This window comes from Pezoporus wallicus, unplaced genomic scaffold (genome assembly GCF_028554395.1).
Source record: "Pezoporus wallicus isolate ANWC-B61680 ecotype Strahan unplaced genomic scaffold, APGP_CSIRO_Pwel_v1 contig_11047, whole genome shotgun sequence".
In the NCBI taxonomy this organism is placed as follows: domain Eukaryota; kingdom Metazoa; phylum Chordata; class Aves; order Psittaciformes; family Psittacidae; genus Pezoporus; species Pezoporus wallicus.
The window spans coordinates 18,641-40,045 of NW_026639456.1; the positions used below are offsets into that span (position 1 = coordinate 18,641).

General features: G+C 45.8%; 2 protein-coding genes across 3 annotated transcripts; one reads left to right on the top strand and one right to left on the bottom strand.

Annotated features, from left to right (window-relative positions):
• Positions 1-1,101: 1,101 nt before the first annotated feature.
• Positions 1,102-12,057, top strand: IKBKB (inhibitor of nuclear factor kappa B kinase subunit beta). Its single transcript, XM_057414686.1, has 21 exons — positions 1,102-1,249; positions 1,330-1,424; positions 2,052-2,169; positions 2,884-2,953; positions 3,847-3,935; positions 4,048-4,137; positions 4,464-4,588; positions 5,375-5,482; positions 5,768-5,897; positions 6,167-6,361; positions 6,582-6,696; positions 7,075-7,198; positions 7,452-7,603; positions 7,712-7,773; positions 8,520-8,629; positions 8,890-8,939; positions 9,465-9,564; positions 9,752-9,899; positions 10,069-10,196; positions 10,811-10,901; positions 11,440-12,057. Exons 1-21 carry the CDS (start codon positions 1,145-1,147, stop codon positions 11,506-11,508), a joined length of 2,274 nt encoding a protein of 757 aa, XP_057270669.1. The 5' UTR covers positions 1,102-1,144; the 3' UTR covers positions 11,509-12,057.
• A 204-nt stretch (positions 12,058-12,261) lies between these two features.
• On the bottom strand, positions 12,262-21,262 carry VDAC3 (voltage dependent anion channel 3). Of its 2 annotated transcripts, XM_057414692.1 has the most exons (9): positions 21,202-21,262; positions 19,497-19,568; positions 19,015-19,064; positions 16,127-16,279; positions 15,276-15,328; positions 14,439-14,666; positions 13,807-13,957; positions 12,938-12,995; positions 12,262-12,749 (listed from the first exon to the last, which is right to left on the bottom strand). In XM_057414692.1, exons 1-9 carry the CDS (start codon positions 21,260-21,262, stop codon positions 12,658-12,660), a joined length of 918 nt encoding a protein of 305 aa, XP_057270675.1. In that variant the 3' UTR covers positions 12,262-12,657. The 2 variants fall into 2 exon arrangements, with proteins under 2 accessions (XP_057270675.1, XP_057270676.1); XM_057414693.1 differs by lacking the exons at positions 19,015-19,064; positions 19,497-19,568; positions 21,202-21,262 and adding an exon at positions 18,040-18,186.
• Positions 21,263-21,405: the final 143 nt, after the last annotated feature.

The following is a 21,405-nucleotide window of genomic DNA, read 5'->3' on the forward strand; positions in this document are numbered from 1 at the left end:
AGGAGCTCCCAGGTAAAGTGGGGACAATGAGCAGAACTCCTAAGGACCCTTAGGTAGGAATAAGGAATTGCATGTTGGGGACCAAAGAGTTAAATGTTCATTGATACTGTGCATCCTAGAAAAATCTACTCAGCAGTGTGTGGTTCGTGAAGCACTGGGTTATCAGTATGGGAGGCGAAGTGAGCTCAGGGTGATGAAAACAGCCAGTGATGCAGTTGTTACAGTAATGGATGTATTCTAACTTTTAGGAACAGAATCACTAAAAATCGGGTTCCTCATACAATTTAGCATAAACACAGACATAAGAAATAGCGTGTGAGGGATCTCCATCTTCAGGAAGCAGCTGCACAGCATCCTCGGTTGGGAAGCATGGCAGTGGGTATTTTGCATATTGGCAAAGATGAAACCCTGCTTACTCTGCACATTTAGCTCTTCTATGTATGGAAAACCATCAATATTATCACATATTTTCTCTGAGAGTCCCAGTGCTGCTGGTGAGCATTACAGCCAGAAATAAATCTGACTTAGGGGCAGCTCTGATTGTTTCCAGTTGTTGAGTGAAACACAGCTGAGTGAGCAGGGGCTAATTCATGTCATTTTTAAAGATAACAGCTAGTTGCTACTAGAATTCTGGGTTAAAGATGCTAACAAAGTAATGGCCATGGGGGTCGATTTTAGAAGCTACCATTTCTCAACTTTTCGCAGCTTAAGGGCCACTATAGCTGTCCAGAGAGTGGTGTGGGTGCTGTTCGTGGTGGGGGAAACCATCACCAGCCATCTCTCAAGCACCATCTACTGGCTTACCTCTAGTTCGCTCCCGTTTCAGGAGGGGTTTCAGCAGGGCTGCTCGAGGGGTCGGGACGCAGCGTGCCACAGGCCCGCGTCCCCCGGGGGGCACCTCCGTGCCGGGCCCGCGCGTTCATCCGTGCAGCGGTGTACCACGGAGACAAGCGGCTCGGTGCCGGTTGCGGCGCTCTGCTGCTCTGTGCCCCGGAGCTACGTCCCCGGGAGCGGCGGCGGCAGCGGCGGTGGCAGCTCCCGCTCCGCGCGGCTCCTTTAAGGGCAGGCGGGCGCTTGCGCCGGAGCCGGAAGCGCTGGCGGAGGCGGCCCAGGCCCTGTGGAGCCGGAGCGGCGCGGCCCCGTCATGAGCCGGCCGCCGGCCCTGCAGGCGCAGACCTGCGGCCCCTGGGAGATGAAGGAGCGCCTCGGCACCGGCGGCTTTGGGAACGTTATCCGCTGGCACAACAAGGTAGGCGGCGGCCGCTCCCCCTTCCCTTCCCCTTCCCGGCCCGGCGCCCGCCTTCAGCCGAGCCCGCCCTGTGTCCGCAGGAGACCGGCGAGCAGGTGGCCATCAAGCAGTGCCGGCAGGAGCTGAGCCCACGCAACCGCGACCGCTGGGCGCTGGAGATCCAGATCATGAAGAGGTGAGGCGGGCGGCACCGCGGCCGGGCCCGGTGCCCCATCACCGCCGGGGCGGGCGGGCGCGGCCCTAACGGCGGCGGGAGGGGCCATCGGCCGCCTCTTCCGGGGGGGGGGGAGCCCGTTCGGTTCCGTTCCGTTCCGCTCCGGAGGGGGCCCGCGGTAAAGAACCGTGCGTTGCGTTTCCGGCCGCAGATCGGGCCGTGGGCTCCGTTCTGCGGCGTTTCTGAGCTGCTCGTGAAGCGCGGGCGTTAGGCCTGTCCGTTGAGGATTGTCCTCTGGGTGCTGGGTTGGTTTTGGTGGATGCAGCGCTCTGGTCGTGGCTTGGGTCTTCCCTGGAGGCTGGTGATGGACTGTGCCACGCTCCGTTGCGAGGCATGCGCCTGTAGCTCTCAGGACCTTGAAGGAATGCTCTGCATGTGAAGCTAAAGGAGTTGGGATGAGTCTGGGTCCATGAAGGATGGATGAATCACAGACCTTCAGAATTCACAAGTTCTAAAAGGACTAAAGCCTTTGTAGGCTTGTGTGTGATGACCGTGAGCACGCGATGCTGCAGAGCTCTTGCGGAACACCTTTCGGGTGTTACCCTGGTTCCACTCACTGTGCGCACTTGCCTCATTTCTGCTCCTCAGGCTGAACCATCCCAATGTGGTGGCTGCCCGTGATGTCCCTGAAGGGATGCAGAAGCTTGCACCAAATGACTTGCCATTGCTGGCCATGGAGTACTGCCAAGGCGGAGACCTCCGCAAGGTGAGCTCCCTGCGGTGCTGATGAAAAGCCACATCATCAGCTTCTCAGCTGATCCTAGGGTTTCTGTTGAAGCTTCCCTGTAAAACCTGTTTCCACATCTTGATGCTGCCTAATTCTTGCCATGGCAACAACAGGTTTTGGTGGGTTGGTTCTTGATACCAGGTTCTGCTTTTGAAAACAAGTGCTTTTGGAAGCTTTTTGTGTTTGCTTGGCTGCAAGTGACACTGTGAGGACTTTGCACATAGAGCATGAGAGCATGTGTGAGCGATGTGGAACAGGGTGTATAGCCAAGACCTCTGTGGGCTGTACCCTTACAGAAAGTAATTAACTCTTATCTGCCATAGGAGGTTAATTCTGATCTTACTGGTTTTCTAACCTTCAGCATAATTTACTCCTAGATAAAACCCAGAGCTTAGAGCTGAGATTTGAGCTGATTCTGTCAGGCACAGGGGAAATGGCTGTAAAGGATGGAGCAAGTAGAAGCAAGTGGGGGTGACACTGGCTTCTTTCACCCACTTTGTTCTCCTCCTGTGTGCTTAGACCAAGGTCTGAAGCTGTAATTGCTATTGCTGACAGTGACAACCCCATAGAGTTTTGTGATTCTAGAGAGTTTCATTGCTGTTACTGGAACTTCTTGCATCTGTGAGAGTTTGTGGGACTGAAGTTCACTTGGGATACAGGAGGGAAAGACTATTCTGTGCTGTTTTCTTGCAGTACCTGAATCAGCTGGAGAATTGCTGTGGCTTGCGGGAAGAAGCTATTCTCATCTTGTTATCTGATATTGGTAAGTCGTAGCAATACCTTCAGTTGTCTCAAGTATGAAAGCCCTTTCAGTGCTGAATCTACTCTAAGTCTATTAAGCAGTGAGCTTAATGACTCCACCTTAGGCTTACCTCTAAAGAGTATACTTGTTTCCTGTCTTGCTCTGCAATTCTCCCTGTGGGAGAGCCAACCTTTGATTTTTTTGTGTTCTTCCAAATGTAGAGATGGGTTTTCTTGGCCAGCCGAAATGCCACTTGGGATCTTCTGGGAGGCCGAACAGCTGAACACTGGCCAAGTGACTTTAGTTTACATTGCACATCAGATTTCACCCTTAGCTTAGCAGCTGACCATCAGGCCTCTGGAGTGGGTTTCCATTAGCACTTGGGCAGCCACTACGTGGAATTTTAGACAGTTCTGGTGCCATTTGCCTGGTGCTGCCCAGATGCTTTTGGAGTGCAGTGTTTTGATCAAGCTGTGTTGTAATCTTACAGAGTAGCAGCCAAGGCAGAACTGGACAGGCACTAAGGCCTTAGAGAGAAGATAAAAAGTATATTTAGGGCAGGTGTATGCTTAGAAAGTGAGCTTCTGGCAAGAGGATAAATGTGCATTTGTCATTACTTTTACTGCAGGTGTGGCTGTTAGGCATCATCTCCCATCCTTTGTGCTCATTTGTATTCTGCTGCCTCATCCTTGTACTCTGTAGTGACCAGGAAATGATACCCAGAGAGCAAACTGTCTGTGTCCAGAGGTGTTTGACACTGATTTTTCCTCTTGCACTTGAAGTTCAGTTGTGTGTTGATGACACAAGATTTGACCCAAAAGCCATGCTTATACTAGGTAGAAATGAATCCTGACTGAGCTCATGCTAGGCACCTTTAGTTATACTCCTTAAAAGTGGCTTTTTCTGTCTCCCAGCTTCTGCTCTCAGGTACCTTCATGAGAACAGGATTATCCACAGAGACTTGAAACCAGAGAACATTGTGCTGCAGCAGGGAGAGCAAAGGGTAAGCAGGAACCAGGTGTCTCTGCCTTCACAGACAAGTTCTATCTCTGCTGTATGGTGTGCTTTTAACAGGACTTCTCTCCAGTGTTTTTATTCTCTGTTGTGTGTTTCAGTTAATACACAAAATCATTGACCTTGGTTATGCTAAGGAGTTGGATCAGGGTAGCCTGTGCACATCCTTTGTTGGGACTCTACAGTACTTGGTAAGGAAGGAGTTAAGCCAGAAGAGCAGCTACTGTTTTGCAGTGGGATATTGTAAACTGTTACCAGGCTTTGGGCTGGGATGAGGTGCATTTGGGGTGCTGCAGCTAGCAAAGGTGAATGGGCTTTTTTGCTGACATTGGCTTTTCACAGGAAGCCTTAGGTGCCAATAACCTCTGCTTGTCCTGGGTGCATGGATCCCAAAGCTCATGAGAGACAAAGCATTCAGCACAGCCTTTCATCTGTTATACAAATGTTAATGAGGTCTTAAGGGATAGAGAGAGCTAAGAAATGGGTGGCTTTGTCTTATTTGTGTAAACTCTCTCAGGCTCCAGAGCTGCTGGAACAGCAGAAATACACGGTGACAGTGGATTACTGGAGCTTTGGCACACTGGCCTTCGAGTGCATTACAGGATTCCGGCCATTCCTACCCAACTGGCAGCCGGTGCAATGGTGAGTGAGCTGGGGCTGGGTGATAAGAGGGCATGCAATGGAACTGTCCTGTTTACAGGAACTAGAAATGTGGCCCCCATAGTATCCCTATGTTCCTTGCCTTTATAAAGGCTGACTCCCTTCACAGGAGTTTGACTTACCTAAGCAAGTTCAGCATTCCTGATCCTCACTCTTTGGGATCAGGACTGGCTTCTGCAGGGTAGGTAGCAGAAGCCAAAGTGGCATCTGTATTAGATCCGTTGAGAGGAGCTTTAAGAGCCTACTAACATGGAGGCTGGGAAAAGCAGGTGATTATAACATAAGGATTACAACATAAGAAGGATGTAGACCTGTTGGAGGGCCACAAAGATGCTCCTACGGAGACAGGCTGAAAGCTGGGCTTGTTCAGCCTGGAGAAGAGAAGGCTCCAGGGAGACCTTGTATCAGCTTCCAATACCTAAAGGGGGTCTACAGGAAATCTGGAGAGGGATTTTTTACAAGGGCATGTAGTGATAGGACAACAGGGAATGGCTTTAATCTGAAAGAGGGGAGGTTTATAGATTAGGAGAAAATTCTTCCCTATGAGGGTGCTGAGGTGCTGGCAGAGGGTGCCCAGAGAAGCTGTGGCTGCCCCATCCCTGGCAGTGTTCAAGGCCAGGTTGGACACAGGGGCTTGGAGCAACCTGCTCTAGTGGAAGGTGTCCCTGCCCATGGCAGGGGATTGAATTAGATGATCTTTAAGGTCCCTTCCAACCCAGACTATTCTATGATGATTATTTCACCACTGTACTTGCTTGAATTCATCAGGCATACAAAAGTACGACAGAAGAGTGAGCTGGATATTGTCGTTTACGAAGACTTATCTGGAGAAGTCAAATTTTCTAGTAGTTTACCCTGCCCAAACAATCTAAACAGGTGAGCACTGGAAATCTGTTTTGCCACACTGGGATAAACTGTTTCTTCTGCAAAAGGTTTATATTATATGCCTTACTCTGTTAACCTGAGAATAAATTGGGTGCATGACACAATGCTTGTGTCCCTGGTCAGACTTGTGTAGTTGTGAGTGTATCTCTGCCTTCTAAACACTGCATTTATGATGGGTGGGGGGAGTTGTTCATCAGTCCTGCTGCGACAACCAGGCCATATAGTAACTACAAATGCACTTTCACCTCTTCTGATCTCCTTGTTTTGGTCCTTCAGTGTTTTGGCTGGGAGGCTGGAGAAATGGCTGCAACTCATGTTAATGTGGCACCCACGGCAGAGAGGTACAGATCCTACCTATGGACCCAATGGGTGTTTCAAAGCTTTGGATGACATTTTGAACTTGAAGGTGAGCAATGGGTCTGTGTAGCCTGAAAAGCTTTTCAAAGAGAAGTTGCCTGTAGCCCATGAGAGAAGAGGCTTAAATCATAGACCTAGGAGGAGGAGCAGCACGGAATTTGATTTAGCTATCTCCTGACAGATAGTGACAGACGGTTTTATCTTGCTTACCTGAGGATAGATATTCCCCGAGCTTGCTGGGAGTAGCAAATAGCTTTTCTGTGTGCTTGCTTCTGAGATTGCATCTTCAGCCCTTCTCATGTCACACCACTCTTGTAGTTGCTTCACGTTTTGAACATGGTTACTGGAACTGTACACACCTACCCTGTGACAGAGGAGGAGACTCTGCAGAGTGTGAAGGCCAGGATCAAGTTAGATACGGGTATCCCAGAACAGGATCAGGAGCTACTGCAGGAAGCTGGACTTGCATTGTTCTCCCAGAAGCTGGCCACTAAACATACAGCTGATAGCAAGGTGAGTCTGGGTACTCCCTCCCTTTCTGCTGAGTGAATCAGCAGGCACTGCTCTGATGTTGGCAGCACTCCCTGGTACTCTAGCAGGCTTTTGTCACAGTAACCACCCAAACCAAATGCCACCCTCTTACCTTTGGTGTTCAGTCTTTGACTGAGGAGGACCATTGTGTTTATGGTGGTGCTGAGGTTTGCTTTTTCTGAAAGAACCTTGTCTTCTGCAGGTGAATGACACTGCAGCTGCAGACACAGACCTCCTCTTCCTCTTCGATAACCAGAAAGTTACCTACGAGGCTCAGGTTGCCTTGCGTCCTCATCCAGAAAGCGTTGACTGCATCCGTAAGGACTTTCTCTAGCATGAATGTGAGAGGTTCTCAGCCTCGAGAGGGTTGCCTGTGTTCTGTGGTGTGATTCATGTGCAAAGAGTAGCGGGAGCTTTTGCATATTGGGGCTGAAGAAGCAGTAAAATGGACTGGCATAGCATTCATCCAGTTTGTCACAGTAACTGAGGAAAGGAAGTGTTTCATTTCCCCAAAATATATGTAAGTATCTATAAGATGTACTGGGGAAGCTGCATAGGGGTTAGCCAACTGTAGCCTTTTCAAGGTGTAGCATGCCCTTCAGGAGAGTGACGTTTTGGTTTGTTTTGTCATGGGATAACACTACTTCTGGGTTTCACGCTGATATGGATGTTTCTCCTCCTCCCTCTGTTTCCAGTTCAGGATCCAAAGAAGAATCTCCACTTTTTCCAGTTGAGGAAGGTATGGGGTCAGATCTGGCACACAATCCGGATGCTGAAGGAGGACTGTAACCGGCTTCAGCAGGGACAGCGAGCAGCCATGTACGGTGGCAGTTTCTCTACAGTACTTAAATCTCTGCCTTTGCTCCTGGGTGAAAGGGAAAGGACAGGAATGGGACCCTGTTGCAATGGGGAAGACCATGAGTGGAGCCATTAATGGAAAGCTGAAAGTTTTGACCCCTGCACAGCTGCTTTTGTGCTCACTACTCCACTCTGAAGTATCTACTTTTGATATAAGGGGAAGTCTACACTTTTAGTTTCAGAAGGTAATAGGGCCTTCTCTTTGTCCATGTAGGATGAATCTGTTGCGTTACAATAGTACTCTCTCAAAGATGAAGAATTCCATGGCATCCCTTTCCCAGCAGCTGAAAGCAAAGCTGGACTTCTTTAAAACAAGCATTCAGATCGATCTGGAGAAGTATAAAGAGCAGATTGAATTTGGAATTAGTGAGTATAGCATCTGACAAACTTTTTATGCCTTTTATCCCCACAGAATAGGTACCTTTTTCCTGTATGAACCTGACAAAAGCAGTCACTTTTCTTTTATTCCTTTAGCTTCTGAGAAGCTGCTGTTTGCCTGGAAGGAGATGGAGCAAGCTGTGGAACTTTGTGGGAGGGTATGTTTTAAAATCTGACTGTTTATCCTCTCTTTCTTTCTTGTCTTCCCTTAAATAGAAACTTCTTGTGTCTGGGCTGGTTCCAGATGTCATGTTGCCTTGGTTTAGGTGGCACCATATTTGTCCATTACCAGTACTTACACTCGCTGTGTTCGTAAGGCTTAGAGGAAAAGGGGAAGTCTTGGGGACTGTGAGAGGAGGCATGGCAACAGTTGCACTTGGCTGTCTGCTAACCCAGTCCTGGAGCCAGGATAGCTGAAAGAGGTGTGGAACAGGTTAAACTGAATGGGAAAGTGAACCATTAGAGGATTGAACACAAGGCTTGTAAGCATCAGCTTTGAGTTTTGAAAAGGCAATAATTTCCCTTTCTTGGCAATATCCAAATCATCCAGCCTTCTGACACAAGAAAGTGTGACCCCTCTAAGTAGGGGCAAGGATGAGGAATGAGAAGTGACTAGTTGATACCTTATTCTTTTCCAGCACTTGGTTCTCCTCTGCTGGAAGGACGCAGAGGGCAGAATGACTGTCAGCAAGCAGCAGCTTCTGCATGGGAACGAGTTCCAAGTGAAAAGCCAGAATTTGGGGTGCCAGGAGCAGGAGTGGTTGTGTGCTGAGAGAAAAAGGGCAAAGCAATGATGAATGGGAGGTGTGTTTAGACATGCAAATGAGAAAGGAAGAGCCAGTGTGAGTGGTAATGTCTCTTAGGATAGAACTGTCCCGTTGCTTATGTTCCTCCCTGCTTTCAGGAGGATGATGTAGATCAGCTAGTGAAGAAGATGATGGCCCTGCAGACAGACATTGTGGACCTGCAGAGAAGCCCACTAGGTCGTAAACAAGGAGGAACACTGGAGGATTTGTGAGTTGAACTACCTTGAATTTCAGATGCACAAGTATTGCTAGCTAAGCTTACTCACTGCTCACTGCAAGACAATGAAACTGCTGTCTCTTCAGCCCAAACTGGGGGGGACTGGGTGGACTTTGATGCTAGAAGACAGCTTTTGACTCCTTATGTGTTATCAGTCTGACAGGACAGACTGCTGTATAAGATTTGAACTCGAACTACTTTGTAATTTAGGTTCTAGAGAAAGTCCTATGTGTTCTTGTGCCTTTTTCTAGAGAAGAACAAGCCAGAGAGCTGTACCGGAGATTGAGAGAGAAGCCAAGAGGTAAAAGACATTTTATCTCAAAGTCAGCTTCCTTTGTGTGCATAGTAACTTTGGAGATGCAGTAATGAGCACTGAGAAAACTTCCTCTACATTGTAGCCTGCCTGTGTGCTGCCTGCACATGGACTCTACTGGACTCCCCCTTTTTTGGAGTCAAGAATTCAGTTTTAAATTAGGTCAGCCTTGCTTTCTTGGCAGCTTTTGAGCTCTTAACAACTCTGGAGCACTTCTCAGAGCAAGCTGTTGCTGCAAGCATATGGTGCTGCTTCTGTATAGGGAAGATGAGAGGCTGTTCCTTTGGGAACATTAGACCTTTTGGGTATTAGACCCAGCCTACCAACTGTTTCAGTCCTCATCATTCTGAAGAAGGTGGCTAAAATCCAGTGCAGTTCATCCCCCTCAAACTTGCATGCCCTGAACTTGGGATGTTTGAGGATTGAAGAAACAGTAGAAACAAACCACTAAGAATCTTCTCACTCTGTCCTATAAACCAACCTTTCTGTGTTACACTCTGACTCTCATTCTAGACCAGAGGACAAGCGGTGACAGCCAAGAAATAGTACGACTGCTCCTACAGGCAATCCAGAGCTTTGAAAAGAAAGTCCGAGTCATTTATGCTCAGCTGAGGTAAGCTTTGTAGAATCAGCTTTCATTGAGGGTTAAAAGCATTTTCAGCAAGAGGTTTTGTTATAGAGGTTTAAAAAAGAGCATATGTACAGCTAATGAGATCTCAGTGTTACGGGAAAGAAGACGCTTCAGGAATGTTCCCCTAAAGCAGGGGCTCATTTGTGATCTGATTTTATTCTTGTGATAGTAAAACTGTAGTTTGCAAGCAGAAGGCACTGGAGTTGTTCCCCAGAGTGGAGAAGGTGATGAATCTGATGAATGAAGATGAGGAAACAGTTGTTCGGCTTCAGGAGAAACGCCAGAAAGAACTGTGGAACTTGCTGAAAATTGCTTGTGTAAGTGAAATAAAAGCTCCAGTTTCATTTGGTTTGTAGTACAGGTTATTGACATTAATAGTACCTTTAGTATGGTTCTTTTCTCTGTTATTTTGAGTTCATATTAAAGTCAGAGCTGCTGGAAGTCAGGGGTAATAATTGCAATGTGAATCTCCTGTCTTTTCTTCAGAGTAAAGTACGTGGTCCTGTTACTGGCAGTCCAGAGAGCATGAACACATCACGTCTTGGTAGTCCTAGTCACCTGCTACTGCAGGTCCCTTCTGGAACCTACAACTTACCAGAATCTGTCAGGAAAAGGTAAGGCAGCATGTTGCTCTGTAGTTGCTAATGCCAGCACTACAACGCTGGGGCTCCCCCTTTGTGTAATGACGCACGAGCTTTCTGTTCTTCACTGTGTTCAGCTTCCATTGTCAGCAGTCTTTTCTGCCTATAGCTGGGCTTCCCAGTCTTCATTTTATCTGGAATGGTTGGGCTCACTTGAAGTACACTGCCAACAGCAGTTGTTGGAGCATCATCATGTAAGGTGATGGTAGCCAAGCTGTATCATAAAGGAGACACTGCTATAACCAAGCATGTGTAGCTCTGGTTTGCAGTCACCATTTGGAACGACAGCCTTTGGTTTGTTGATTTATTTGTATGTTATCCTTTCTGGGCTCTTCTGTAACTTTCTAACAGTGACTCTGGATAGTAAGAACCCAACTCCAGCTTGGAAGATGCTTCCTTTCCCCTGCCCTGTATATCTGGGGATGCCACTGACTTTCCCAGTTGCAATATGAAATACTAGCTTATGGACTGACTAATAAAGGTTAATATTCAGCATACCTGCCAGAAAGGTTTCTTCAAGGTAGAGGCAGCATGTCTTCAAACAAAAATTCTATGGACAATAACTGTGTAATAATTGTCCCTTTCAGTGAGGAGCTACTGCTGGAATCACAGAAACTCTGTAGCCAACTAGAAAATGTGATGCATGACACAATGAAGGATCAGGAGCAGAGCTTCATGGTAACATATTTGATATTCTTCTGTAAATGGACTGGGGAAGCTCACAGTTTCACACTTGTAATAAGTAATACAGTAATAAATAATTGCTTGTAATAAGCAATACAGAAATAATTGCTTGTAATAAGTAATACAGCTAATAGAAATCTGTATGTGACTCTTGGACAAAGAGAAATAGTTATGGGAGATAGAAAGCACCCATTTCCCCACTTGAACTGACTGACATATTCCCTGCTTGCTGAGGAGGGGAGCCATGTGCTGGGCACCTGAGCTGTGACAAACACTTTAAAATGGGGCTGGTCTGGTGGTGGCAATACACTGGTGGGCAGGGATGCTTATTTAATGAAGCAGAATCTTAAAAAGAAAGTTAAATACTAGAGAAAATAAGCAGCTTAAGGGTTTTCTTTACAGCAGTCTCATGGTTCATCATGAAACTGTATTGACCAACTTGGTTACAGTAGAAATCTTTTAAATTACTTCCCTTTTATTCAGGAGCAATCTCAACTGTATTCAATGTTGTCCTTCTGTTTGTTCCTTTTAGGCTCTAGATTGGAGCTGGCTGCAGCTTCAGGTAGAAGAAATAAACAGTCCAGAACAAACCCAGATGTAAAATCACTTCAGCTGCCTTTTGAAGACATGCTGTTTCAGGAAGGCAACTGTGAAAAGCTGCTGTCTCTGAGAAGGGAAGTTCAAGTCCCTCCTACTTTCACCTGCTGCTTATGTGATACACATGGCCTAGCTTTTAGTAACCACCTCTTGGACCTTTTTTCCACAAAGACACAGTAGGAAATGCCTGTTCTAAGTGCTTGGAAAAGTTCTGAATCGTGCCTTAAGACAGCAGGTATTCTTACTCTTTGTCCTGATGTATCTTCCCTTAAGCATCACATGTGGTTGTTTTGCTGCCTTTTAGGCTTTCTGATGAACAACGGACACTGCGTGCAGTCAGCTTGCACAGTCACTGGTAGATGTCACCTTCCTAATATACTTGAACTGTGAACTTTATTTCTTAACTTTGCTGATTTGCACTTTTTTCCTTAAGTGTAATGGTTGTACTTACCTGGTAATTGTTTCCTATATGGGAACGAAAATGATCTAAAACATGTAAACTTTTGGTTTGCTCTTTTTGATACCCTCAATAACATTTTGATGAAAAAGCTGCTTTCACTGTGCAGGTTTCTAAACCATGAGTGGTGAAAAGATGTTACCCCCAGAGACCACAGAGAAGGAAATCCTCAATGTACACACAGCTTAACAAAGTATTTGCAGGTTACCTATTAACCATGCTTAAAGTTGCATCAAAGGAAAGAAGCAGAGCTGGATGGACATAGATTTTGTGCTTATTGAGAGGCAGGACACATCAAGATTATGTTCTAACTGGGACCAATTTATTTCATTCTGATGTAAATCCAAGATGCCGCTACAGCACAGAGCCCACCTTTGGTAAAAGGTGGTAAAGTGCGGGACATGCAGGATGCAATACAATAATGGGGAGATGTGGGAGTTTCTTCTGGTTTTAGGAACATGTGGGAAACTGAAGTGAAATGTGGCACAAACATCACAACTTCCATGCATGCCTTCAACTATCTTCCTTTGAGGTGCTGGCAGTCTCTGGACTTCAGTGTTGGGCTGAAATGACTCTTTGGAAGAATAGGAAGTTCACACTTCTTGGAATTTCAGGGTAATATTAAGGCCGAAACATACTGGGTACACTTCTCCTTTATCCTTCAGAGCACCACCTGTAGCTTCACTTTAAGCTGCATTAAGCTTCCAGCTCAAATCCCAGCCCAATTTTGTGACCTCCAGCACTGAAATTCTTGCCATCAATCAAGCCTGAGAGGGTCAGCTTTATGCCTAAGAAAGCAAGTAATGAGACCCTTCATACACTGATAATGTAAGAACATCTGTACATGCACATAGTTTACTTTTGTGAGCCTCGGGAATGTTTCTAGCTAATCTATCTATTGTATGCTGAACATGACAGTAAAATAACCCACAGCATAGCACTAATACTATTTTCTGCTACCAGTTAGATTTCATACCTGGTCGGAGGGCATGAGAGTAACCAATTCCAATCAGGCTGGCATTATTCACTTTAGCCTGCAGGGAAAAAGAGAAATATATTTTACACACTCTGTATAAATATCCAGACAGAACTGTCCCAGTACCCTGAGCTTATGCATTAAATCTTTCAGTGAGTTGCAGACTAACCTCTAGCAAAGGTGTATTCCAACGTTTTCTTCTTCTCCTCAAGAAATTCCAGCTTAAGCCTGTTATAGCTTAATAGTTCCAATCTTTGCCTCAAATTGTGACCCATTATGCCCATCCTCCACTGTCTCTTTAGAGCCCAAAAGGAGCTACTTAGTAGTCCCTGAATAGCTAATGAAATCTGTCTTGTTCAGATTCCTGTTCTCTTAGTAGTGATTGTGTTTTTTAATAAGCAATGAACACAGGGATACATAAACCCATTTTCACATTCCCAAGTTTTGAGCAGTTTACAGAAGTATTTCCCATCTTTAATTTTTGGCTGAATTGTCCTGGAACTAATTTTTGGGTTGGAAGTGTCCCAAATGCTACTTCAGTCCCTAGTGGCAGCATGTACACACTATTACTTAGAGAGTCACTGGCACTATTTAAATGCTGCATCCTCTTACTACCTTTAGAAAACACATGTGGCACAGGCTGCAAGCACACTAATCAAGATTAGTGACTATTTCACCATGAACAAAACCTTTTGTATTTAGCGTAAGAAGCTTTAGCATTGGTTTCCCATTATCTCAAATACAATCTCTGAACACCTGATTTTATTTTAACCATGTACCATGCTTTCTATTTAATGCCACTACTTCATGCCAACCATTTTCAATATTTAAATAGCTTGAAATGCTCATTCCTGTAACAAGGTTCTTACCACAAGGGAAGTCTTCTCATCCAGTTGGTACTTCGTAGCAATACCAAAACGTGTGTTGTTACTGCCAGCAGTCCATGCAAGATTGACTGATGTCTCAACCTTGTCGTTAACCTTCTGATAAATGGACCCACCAAACTCGGTGCCATCATTCCTGTTTACAATAAATGCAAGTGTGTCAAGAATTCACAATCATAGCTCTTAAAATTAACCAAGAGCCCATATACTTCGCTTGGACCCACGCTCATCCTCTTCCTAGATGGAGCTGACAGTCTCCTGTTCATGTTTTATTACCCAAAATCTAAGTTTTACTTGTGGAATAAAACTTTCCAACAGCTGGAGATTCTGACAAAAAAACCCCAATCAAAATCCAGACTTAAGTAAGCAAGCCTGTGATAAATGGACAATTCCAGGAAACTTCAGTTGGTTATGGGAACAATAAGAGTGAAAATAACGTTAGTGCATTGCAGTTGTTGTATCTCTATATGTAGATCTATCTATCTATATAGATATATCTCTATATATAGATCTCTAGAACTTGATTTATGTATAGATACATACATAGATAAATATACCCACCTTTCATCTAGTTTGGCTCCTCTGATCATGTTTTGCTAGGCTCAGGTAATACTTACACATTAGTGTGCAGCTGAAAGTCTCCTGCCCTATATCCCAAGGCAAAGTTATTTTGTGAAAGCTTAGATTTGGCTGTATCAAAAGCCATCTGGTAGCCAGCAAGCCAGCCTTCATAGCCCAACACTGCCCAGCCACAGATGGTTGGTCCAGAGAGATCAATGTCTATGTTGCAGCCTAGATTTACATAATCTCTTTTGTAGGAGGTCTTCAACTTTCCACCCTTCTTCCTGCAGAGAGAAACAGGTTGGTTTATCCCTGGTAGCATACTGTGTGTGTGTGAATAAAACCACATATGACCCTTAAAGCCACTTAAATAATGTCTACTTAAAACTTCACAGCTGCTGAAGAATGCATGGGATTAGGGTAGCACTGATATCATGTACATACATGTACGTGGTGCCACTATGTCTTCCACCATCTCAAGCTCCTTAAAAGTCTCAAGAAGCAAAAGAGATGAAAGTGTTTCTGCTTAATGCTCTGACAAACCCACGACGTTTCAAACTCTGTTCTCCATCAGTGAGAGCAATGAGTTAGGGCATCATCAGTTTATCTGAGGAGCATCCATGACATCCCACACCAGTAGCTGGTGTTTCTTCCCTTCAGTGACTTTTTGTCTGCTCAGTTCCCCCCAGGCCAAAAAGCTGAAGAATCATTTTTAGCAGCCCTTGTCCTTGTGAGCCTGATATTAACCACTGCCTTCAAAATACTCCACAGTGGCTGCAGAATATTCTACAGCAGATTTTGAGCATTCACACAATGACCAGAATAAGCATTTCTAGTTAAAAGTCATAGGAAATTGTAGCACTCCTTAGACAAAGGTAACAAAAAGTACTCACCCTGTGTTTGGTACAAATGTAGTGTCAAGAGCCACCTTCAATCCTTCAATCAACTGCAGAGAGAAACAGATCTGCTCAAAACTGCTGAAACATCATTTGTTATAGTCCATCGCTACAGCTCTACCTAATGTCTATAGAGATGACAAAACATGACCATGATGTCTCCCTTGTTTTACAACAAACATCTAAAGATGCTGTATGATAAGGGATCAAAACTGGGACTTCTCCACACAGTGAGGCCTGTAACAGAGCACACTCTGTATATCTGTTATTGCAGGAAGGTTTCAAAACCAGTATTGATAACAAAAAGACTGAGAAACTGGTTTTGGCCCCACTACCTTATGCTTCAGGCACTAAGTGAGAAGCATAAAGCTGTTTGAAAAGGAACTGTTTTGAGAGTGCTATATGCCAGCAACCCTTTGTGGAAGCACTGACGAGCTGCAAACCATAAACTTTCTCTTCAACCTCACAAAATATATTCAAGGCAGCCAAACTCAAGTCCTTACCTATTAGAACATTTCAACTATGAGACCCCTCTTGATCTCCCTGCATGACTGCAGTGGTGACAGTTCTACATAGCTAGCATGCATCTTTATAGACAAAAACTCGTATCTGGAGTGGATGATAGTGATGTTATTTCCACCAGCCACCTGACTTCACATGCCAGTAACTATCTTTGGATCATTACATAGCAGCACAGTGAATGCCTGCACCCGGCCACCCCAAGCCTGAGCATTCTGCACATACAAATAACTTGTAGTTTTGTGCAACTAAAACTACTCAGTGTTCTCTGCTCAATACTTTCTCATACCAGCTGCTGAAACATTTTCAGAGTATCTGCTTCCTCTTACCTGATCCTCCATGGAAACTTCTGTTCCCAACGTGTTGTCTGTGTTCCACTTCTGTGTGAATGTAAGTCCATAGTCCTTGAACTTATATTTGGTCTCTAGATTGCCCGAAGCTTTGCCTGTGTCTGTGTTGGAAGAACCAGTTGCAGTGAATTCCTGCCAAGAGCATAACAGGAGTTTCAGCACTCAGATATTTACTCACATTCAGTTTATCCCCTTGTCAAGTGCCAGCACTCAGACTTGCTACCCCTCGGCCTTTTAACAGAACCCTCAAAATCCTCCTCTTCTATCACCACCAAACCCAACCAGTTTGTATCATAAAATGCTACTCCTTTTGGCATCTCTGTTCTGGATATTTCTTTTATTCAGGTGCACTGATGGAGCCTCGGAACTTGTTTAGGTTGGAAAAAGCACTGTTACACAAAGACCTGTGTCCTTGTTTCAGTTAAACCACAACCATCTGATATGTTCACTTACATTTCATCCACACCATTATTTGATTACCTGCTCCCCTCTATCATTTTTACCACTTTTTTCCCCCCTAACTTATCCACCAACCTCCTCCACACCGAAAACCCCACTTTTCTGCACCAATTGTTATTTCAGCATCCAAGAACTTGCTCTGTACCTTCATATGGATCCATACCCAGATACAAAAAGACCCTTGTTTGGGATACAAAGCTACTTGTATTTGATTTTTCCTCAAAATCTTGTCAAATTTCCTTTATCATCTTCTCAAGCACTGTCCCAGTGGTGCATGAATTAGCACCTTTTCTAGTCCTTCTAGGAATGCACTCTCCTTAAGAAGCGCAATCCTGCATCCAACTTAGACTGCCAGCTGAACAGCAAAGCAAATTTGGGGTTTCTCTCATTTTTCCAAGTATCTCCTGTATTTCTTCCTTTTTCCACCATTCAGCAGTTTTCTGGAGAACTATGATTGATGCTTTTCACTACTAAACCCTAACGTTGTTGTTTCCCCTACCCTTTATACTGTTGTCACTTAGGCTCTTCACAGAGCACATTAATGCCTTTAGTACCTTTGTCCCCAACCCAACTTCTCTCTCATTACCTTAGTCAGCAACAACACTTCAGAAGCTTCACCCCTTTGTAAAGGACATTAATACTGTAGACCTTTTCTCCTTCATGGTGTTAGCTGATCCAGGGACACCCTGGCAGCTCTCCATCAGGCTGGTCCTTCACTGACTAGTCCAACTGAACCAGTAACTTTGAATTTTGTATAATATGTATTTTGTAACACGCTGTTCTATGCTGTTGGCCAAGTGTCAGAACCAGATCCGCTCCTGGAAGCAGGAGGCACGCAGTCATCATCTGCTGCCATGAGTCTATAACCTTCTAGGATATGTTGGCTGGCGTCCTCAGGAACACCACGCACTTACTACGCCAAACCACTCGCAATCTATGAAACAGTTACAACCAACAGACACTACCTCTGTTATGTTCCAAGTCCACAGGAAAAACACACAAAATATTTCTGTATCGTAACAATCAGAGCCAATATTAGTACCCAAATAGAAATCAGATCTCTTGTTTTGTTCCTAGCCTCACCTCCATCCCCCAAATCCCATTTTGTTGCAGCAGAGTGATCACTAGAAACTCTAACAAGCACAAAATCTGAAGCAACAGCAATAGTATCAGTCCTCTTCTCTATCTTGTTTTCCCTCCTGCTGTTTTTTTACAGTGTTCTTATTGTGGACTACTGGACAAAGACTAAATTGCTTTACATACATGGATCATAGAGCAGATTAACAGCTATCGACACAGTCAAACTTAATGACACGGATGGTAACAGGACTAAAAAACAATGGAACAGTTTATGAACAACAACATGCACCACAGAAAACCTTGCTAGACAAAGCAATAAAGAACCAACATGCCAAAACAGTCACTATTCTTACCAGCTGGATAAACATCCAACAGGAAGGTTGCATGGAAAAGAAAAAGCCCATTTTTAGAAGTTAATACAGTCGTTCATGTTCCATCACATTCAGAAGACAGCAGAATTAACCATTAGCATATTATTTGAGAATAAAAACTTCCAGCCAGGAAAACTACGAATATTGTGACATGTCAGTAACTGGCAGCAGTCACAGTACAGAGTTCCTCGTGCCTACACGTTCCTGGTGCAAGCAATCCATCAAAAGCTCAACTGAGACAGAATACAGTAATACAAAAGGAATGACTTGCACCATTTCATGATAAGAATGCAAGAGAAGGAGGGAGCTTATGAAGTAGGCTGAAAAGCAGTACAGCTTATCAACCAGAACAGCATCAAGTGGGAGCACACACAGATCTGAAACTCAGGGTAAGAATAACCTTATCTAGTAAACAATATACGAAGACCAAAATTAAGAAAATAAGACTTAGTTTGCCAGCCCTCCTGTGAAATCTTGAGGAAGCTCCACTTCTCCACCATTAAAGTGGGGTTCATAGTATTTTCTAGTTACCTTAAGTGCTAAATCTTCATTAATGTCTACAAAATGCTCTCAAAGTCTACACAAAGGGTAGAGCAGAAGAACTACTTAGTTTTAATTAAGTCTTGTATTATAAGCACAGTGGAGATGAGTGAAAATTCAGTTAAACCATGGCTCTTATTTATCCCTTTGCCTTTTGGATAAAAGGTCAGTCTGGACTCAAAATCCTTTAAAAACCAACATCTGCAGAGAAACTCAACTGCATTCAGAAGCAGAAATGAGAGCTATTGAGGGTGAAGAAACTCCATGTTTGGGATGTGGCAATGGGAACGGGGAAGAAAGCAACCTGCTCACAACAAAAAGCATGCTGTAGGAGAAGTACCACTCCATCAGTTCCACGACTGTCAGCTACAGGTTTTAAAGGGAGTGCTGGTGACGTTGGAAGCCTCCAGTACTTACCACCCCACTGGAAGACTTGGTCTTGAACTCTAACTTGACCATTCCAAATCCTGGAAATAGAAGAGTACAGATAAAAACATCAACATATCGCTCCCAGAGAAGGGACTAATATCAGAATTTCTCCATTTAAATTCTTTGAGGAGGAATGCAAATATGGTGCAATTATTTCCACTGTCGCTAAGACAACAGGCTGCTCTGATTAACGCTCTACTTCAAACCTGTCTGGTGGCACATATGGTCTCCTGTGCTGACCTACATGCACTGAACTGATTTAATGTCTCCAAGTACAAAAACTAGAAGGTAAAAATCTGCAGCATTCTTCGGAGACTGTTCTGGAGTGCATCTTCAGGTCACACTCGTAACCTTCCCCTCTAACTCTCTGCCTGCTGCAGCACCGCCATGATACACCTCTAAAGTTCAAATCAGAAGGGGCTGGATGCTCCAGGCCTCTGCTGAATTCCCATTGCAGCCATGTTACTTACCATACCCCTTGTTGAATACATCCCTGGCAGACTTTCCCAAGTCACTGTATGCTGGTGGGACAGCCATTGGATCTGAAACACACTGGAAGCTGTAAGAATCTTAGGTTTAACAGCATAAAATCTAAACTACATCCAAAGCATTTAGAAATGTCTTTGACCAGTACCCGCTGCATGACCTTTGAAGGATGTTCATGAAAGTCACCCCTGCATCAGAAACAAACTTCAGTTCAAAGAAGTTATGAAAGCAAATCCATCGTCTGGAATCACTTAACCCCAGGAACAGTATTACATCCAACTACACATTCTTACATTGCAAAAAGAGCTCACGGGAGCCTTAGTCCTGTTCTGATGATGAGCAAACGCTGCTTTTGTGGCAGGACCCTTTCTGAAAGGGAACCCAAGGGGTGAAGCCACATAAGCACTGAACAATCACAAAGGGAAAGACTTCCCTGAGCACTTGTGACTTCTTCAGAAGCTCTTTCAGAGATGTGTAATACATAAAGGGACATCTCTGTACACTGTCCAGTAGCCACCAGTGAGTATTTCTGCAATGTCTTCACACAGCAGCAAACACTGCATCTTCTAATACACGTAACTGTTACAACTTTGGAGGGCAAAACTCGAAAGGATGGGCATAATGTCATGGACATAATGTGGTATTACAGCTTATGTGACATATTTAATGTTCGTTACCACATTTTGCATTAGAAAATCCACATTTGAGTACCGAAACTCTTCCCCAGTGGAAAACTGGTCTTCCCTTTCTGGAATAAGTTTGTATAAATGTAAAGGCACACCTGGTCCACAAAAACAAAGGGAAAAAAAGCAGCCAAAGATGGTGCTTTTGACTGATTGATTTTAGAGGTAATTCTTTTCTTACAGCTGATGCATTTATTGCTATTCTCTGCAACACCTGACGCCAGAAATCCCTCATTTGTTACCGAAAAGACTAACTGTTAAAGTAATACCAACAGCTCTACCCGCAAGCCTGAATTTAGAGTAACTGAGCTCACAGTTCCACCACTACTAACCCTAAATTTGAACAGGTCTCCATCAATCAGATGCGGTAACAGCGGAAACAAAACACAACAAATGTGGGAAAAGCAACAGTTTTGTCAACGGCTAAGCCGCGGCACTCACTGGTTTTAAACAAAGGCTCCTTAATCCTGTGCTTTGCTTCTCCCTTCCAGAGCACCCACGGGACAAATTACATCAAGGAGCGAACGGCTGGGAGCAAGCGATGCTTAACGCTGCCACGTCCGGATGCGGCGCGCAACGACCCGACCCGCTCGGAGCTGACACCGGAGGGGGCACTGCCGTGAAGAGGCCAACACGAGACCACCCCCCCCCCGCGGCCTACGGACCCACCGTGAGTCCCCGGACCCACCGCACCGCGCACGCGGGCGCGCTCCCGAGCGGGGCGGCCTCCGCCCCGGCCGCCACAGACGCGCGTTACGCAACGGGTAACGGAGCGCGGCCCGCCGGGCTTCCCCCCCCCGCTCCGCCACGGCCCAGCCCACGAACCCGCGGAGCCCGGCACCGCGGAGCGAGCGCCGCCGCACCCGAGGACGCGGAAGCTCCCGCCGGGGACCCCGCCTCCCCCCGTCCCTTCCGGGGCTCCGGCCCGGCCCAGCCCAGCCCCGCCGCGCAAGGTGACCCTCGGGACGCCCGCCCCAGGCCGGGCCGGGCCGGGCCCCGCCGGTACCTGCCACCGCGCTGCCTCCAGCACCGCTCCCGGCGCCCCCGAGCCCGCCTGCTCCGCGCATGCGCCCAGCGCGCTGGCCCCGCCCTGCCCGGGGCCCGGCGGCGGCTCCGCTCCACCCGCGGGGCCCGGTCCTTGCGGCCTGCGTCCGGTCGCAGGGATAACGGCCGGGTCAGGGGCGGTCTCGCACGGAGCAGCTGCGGGATG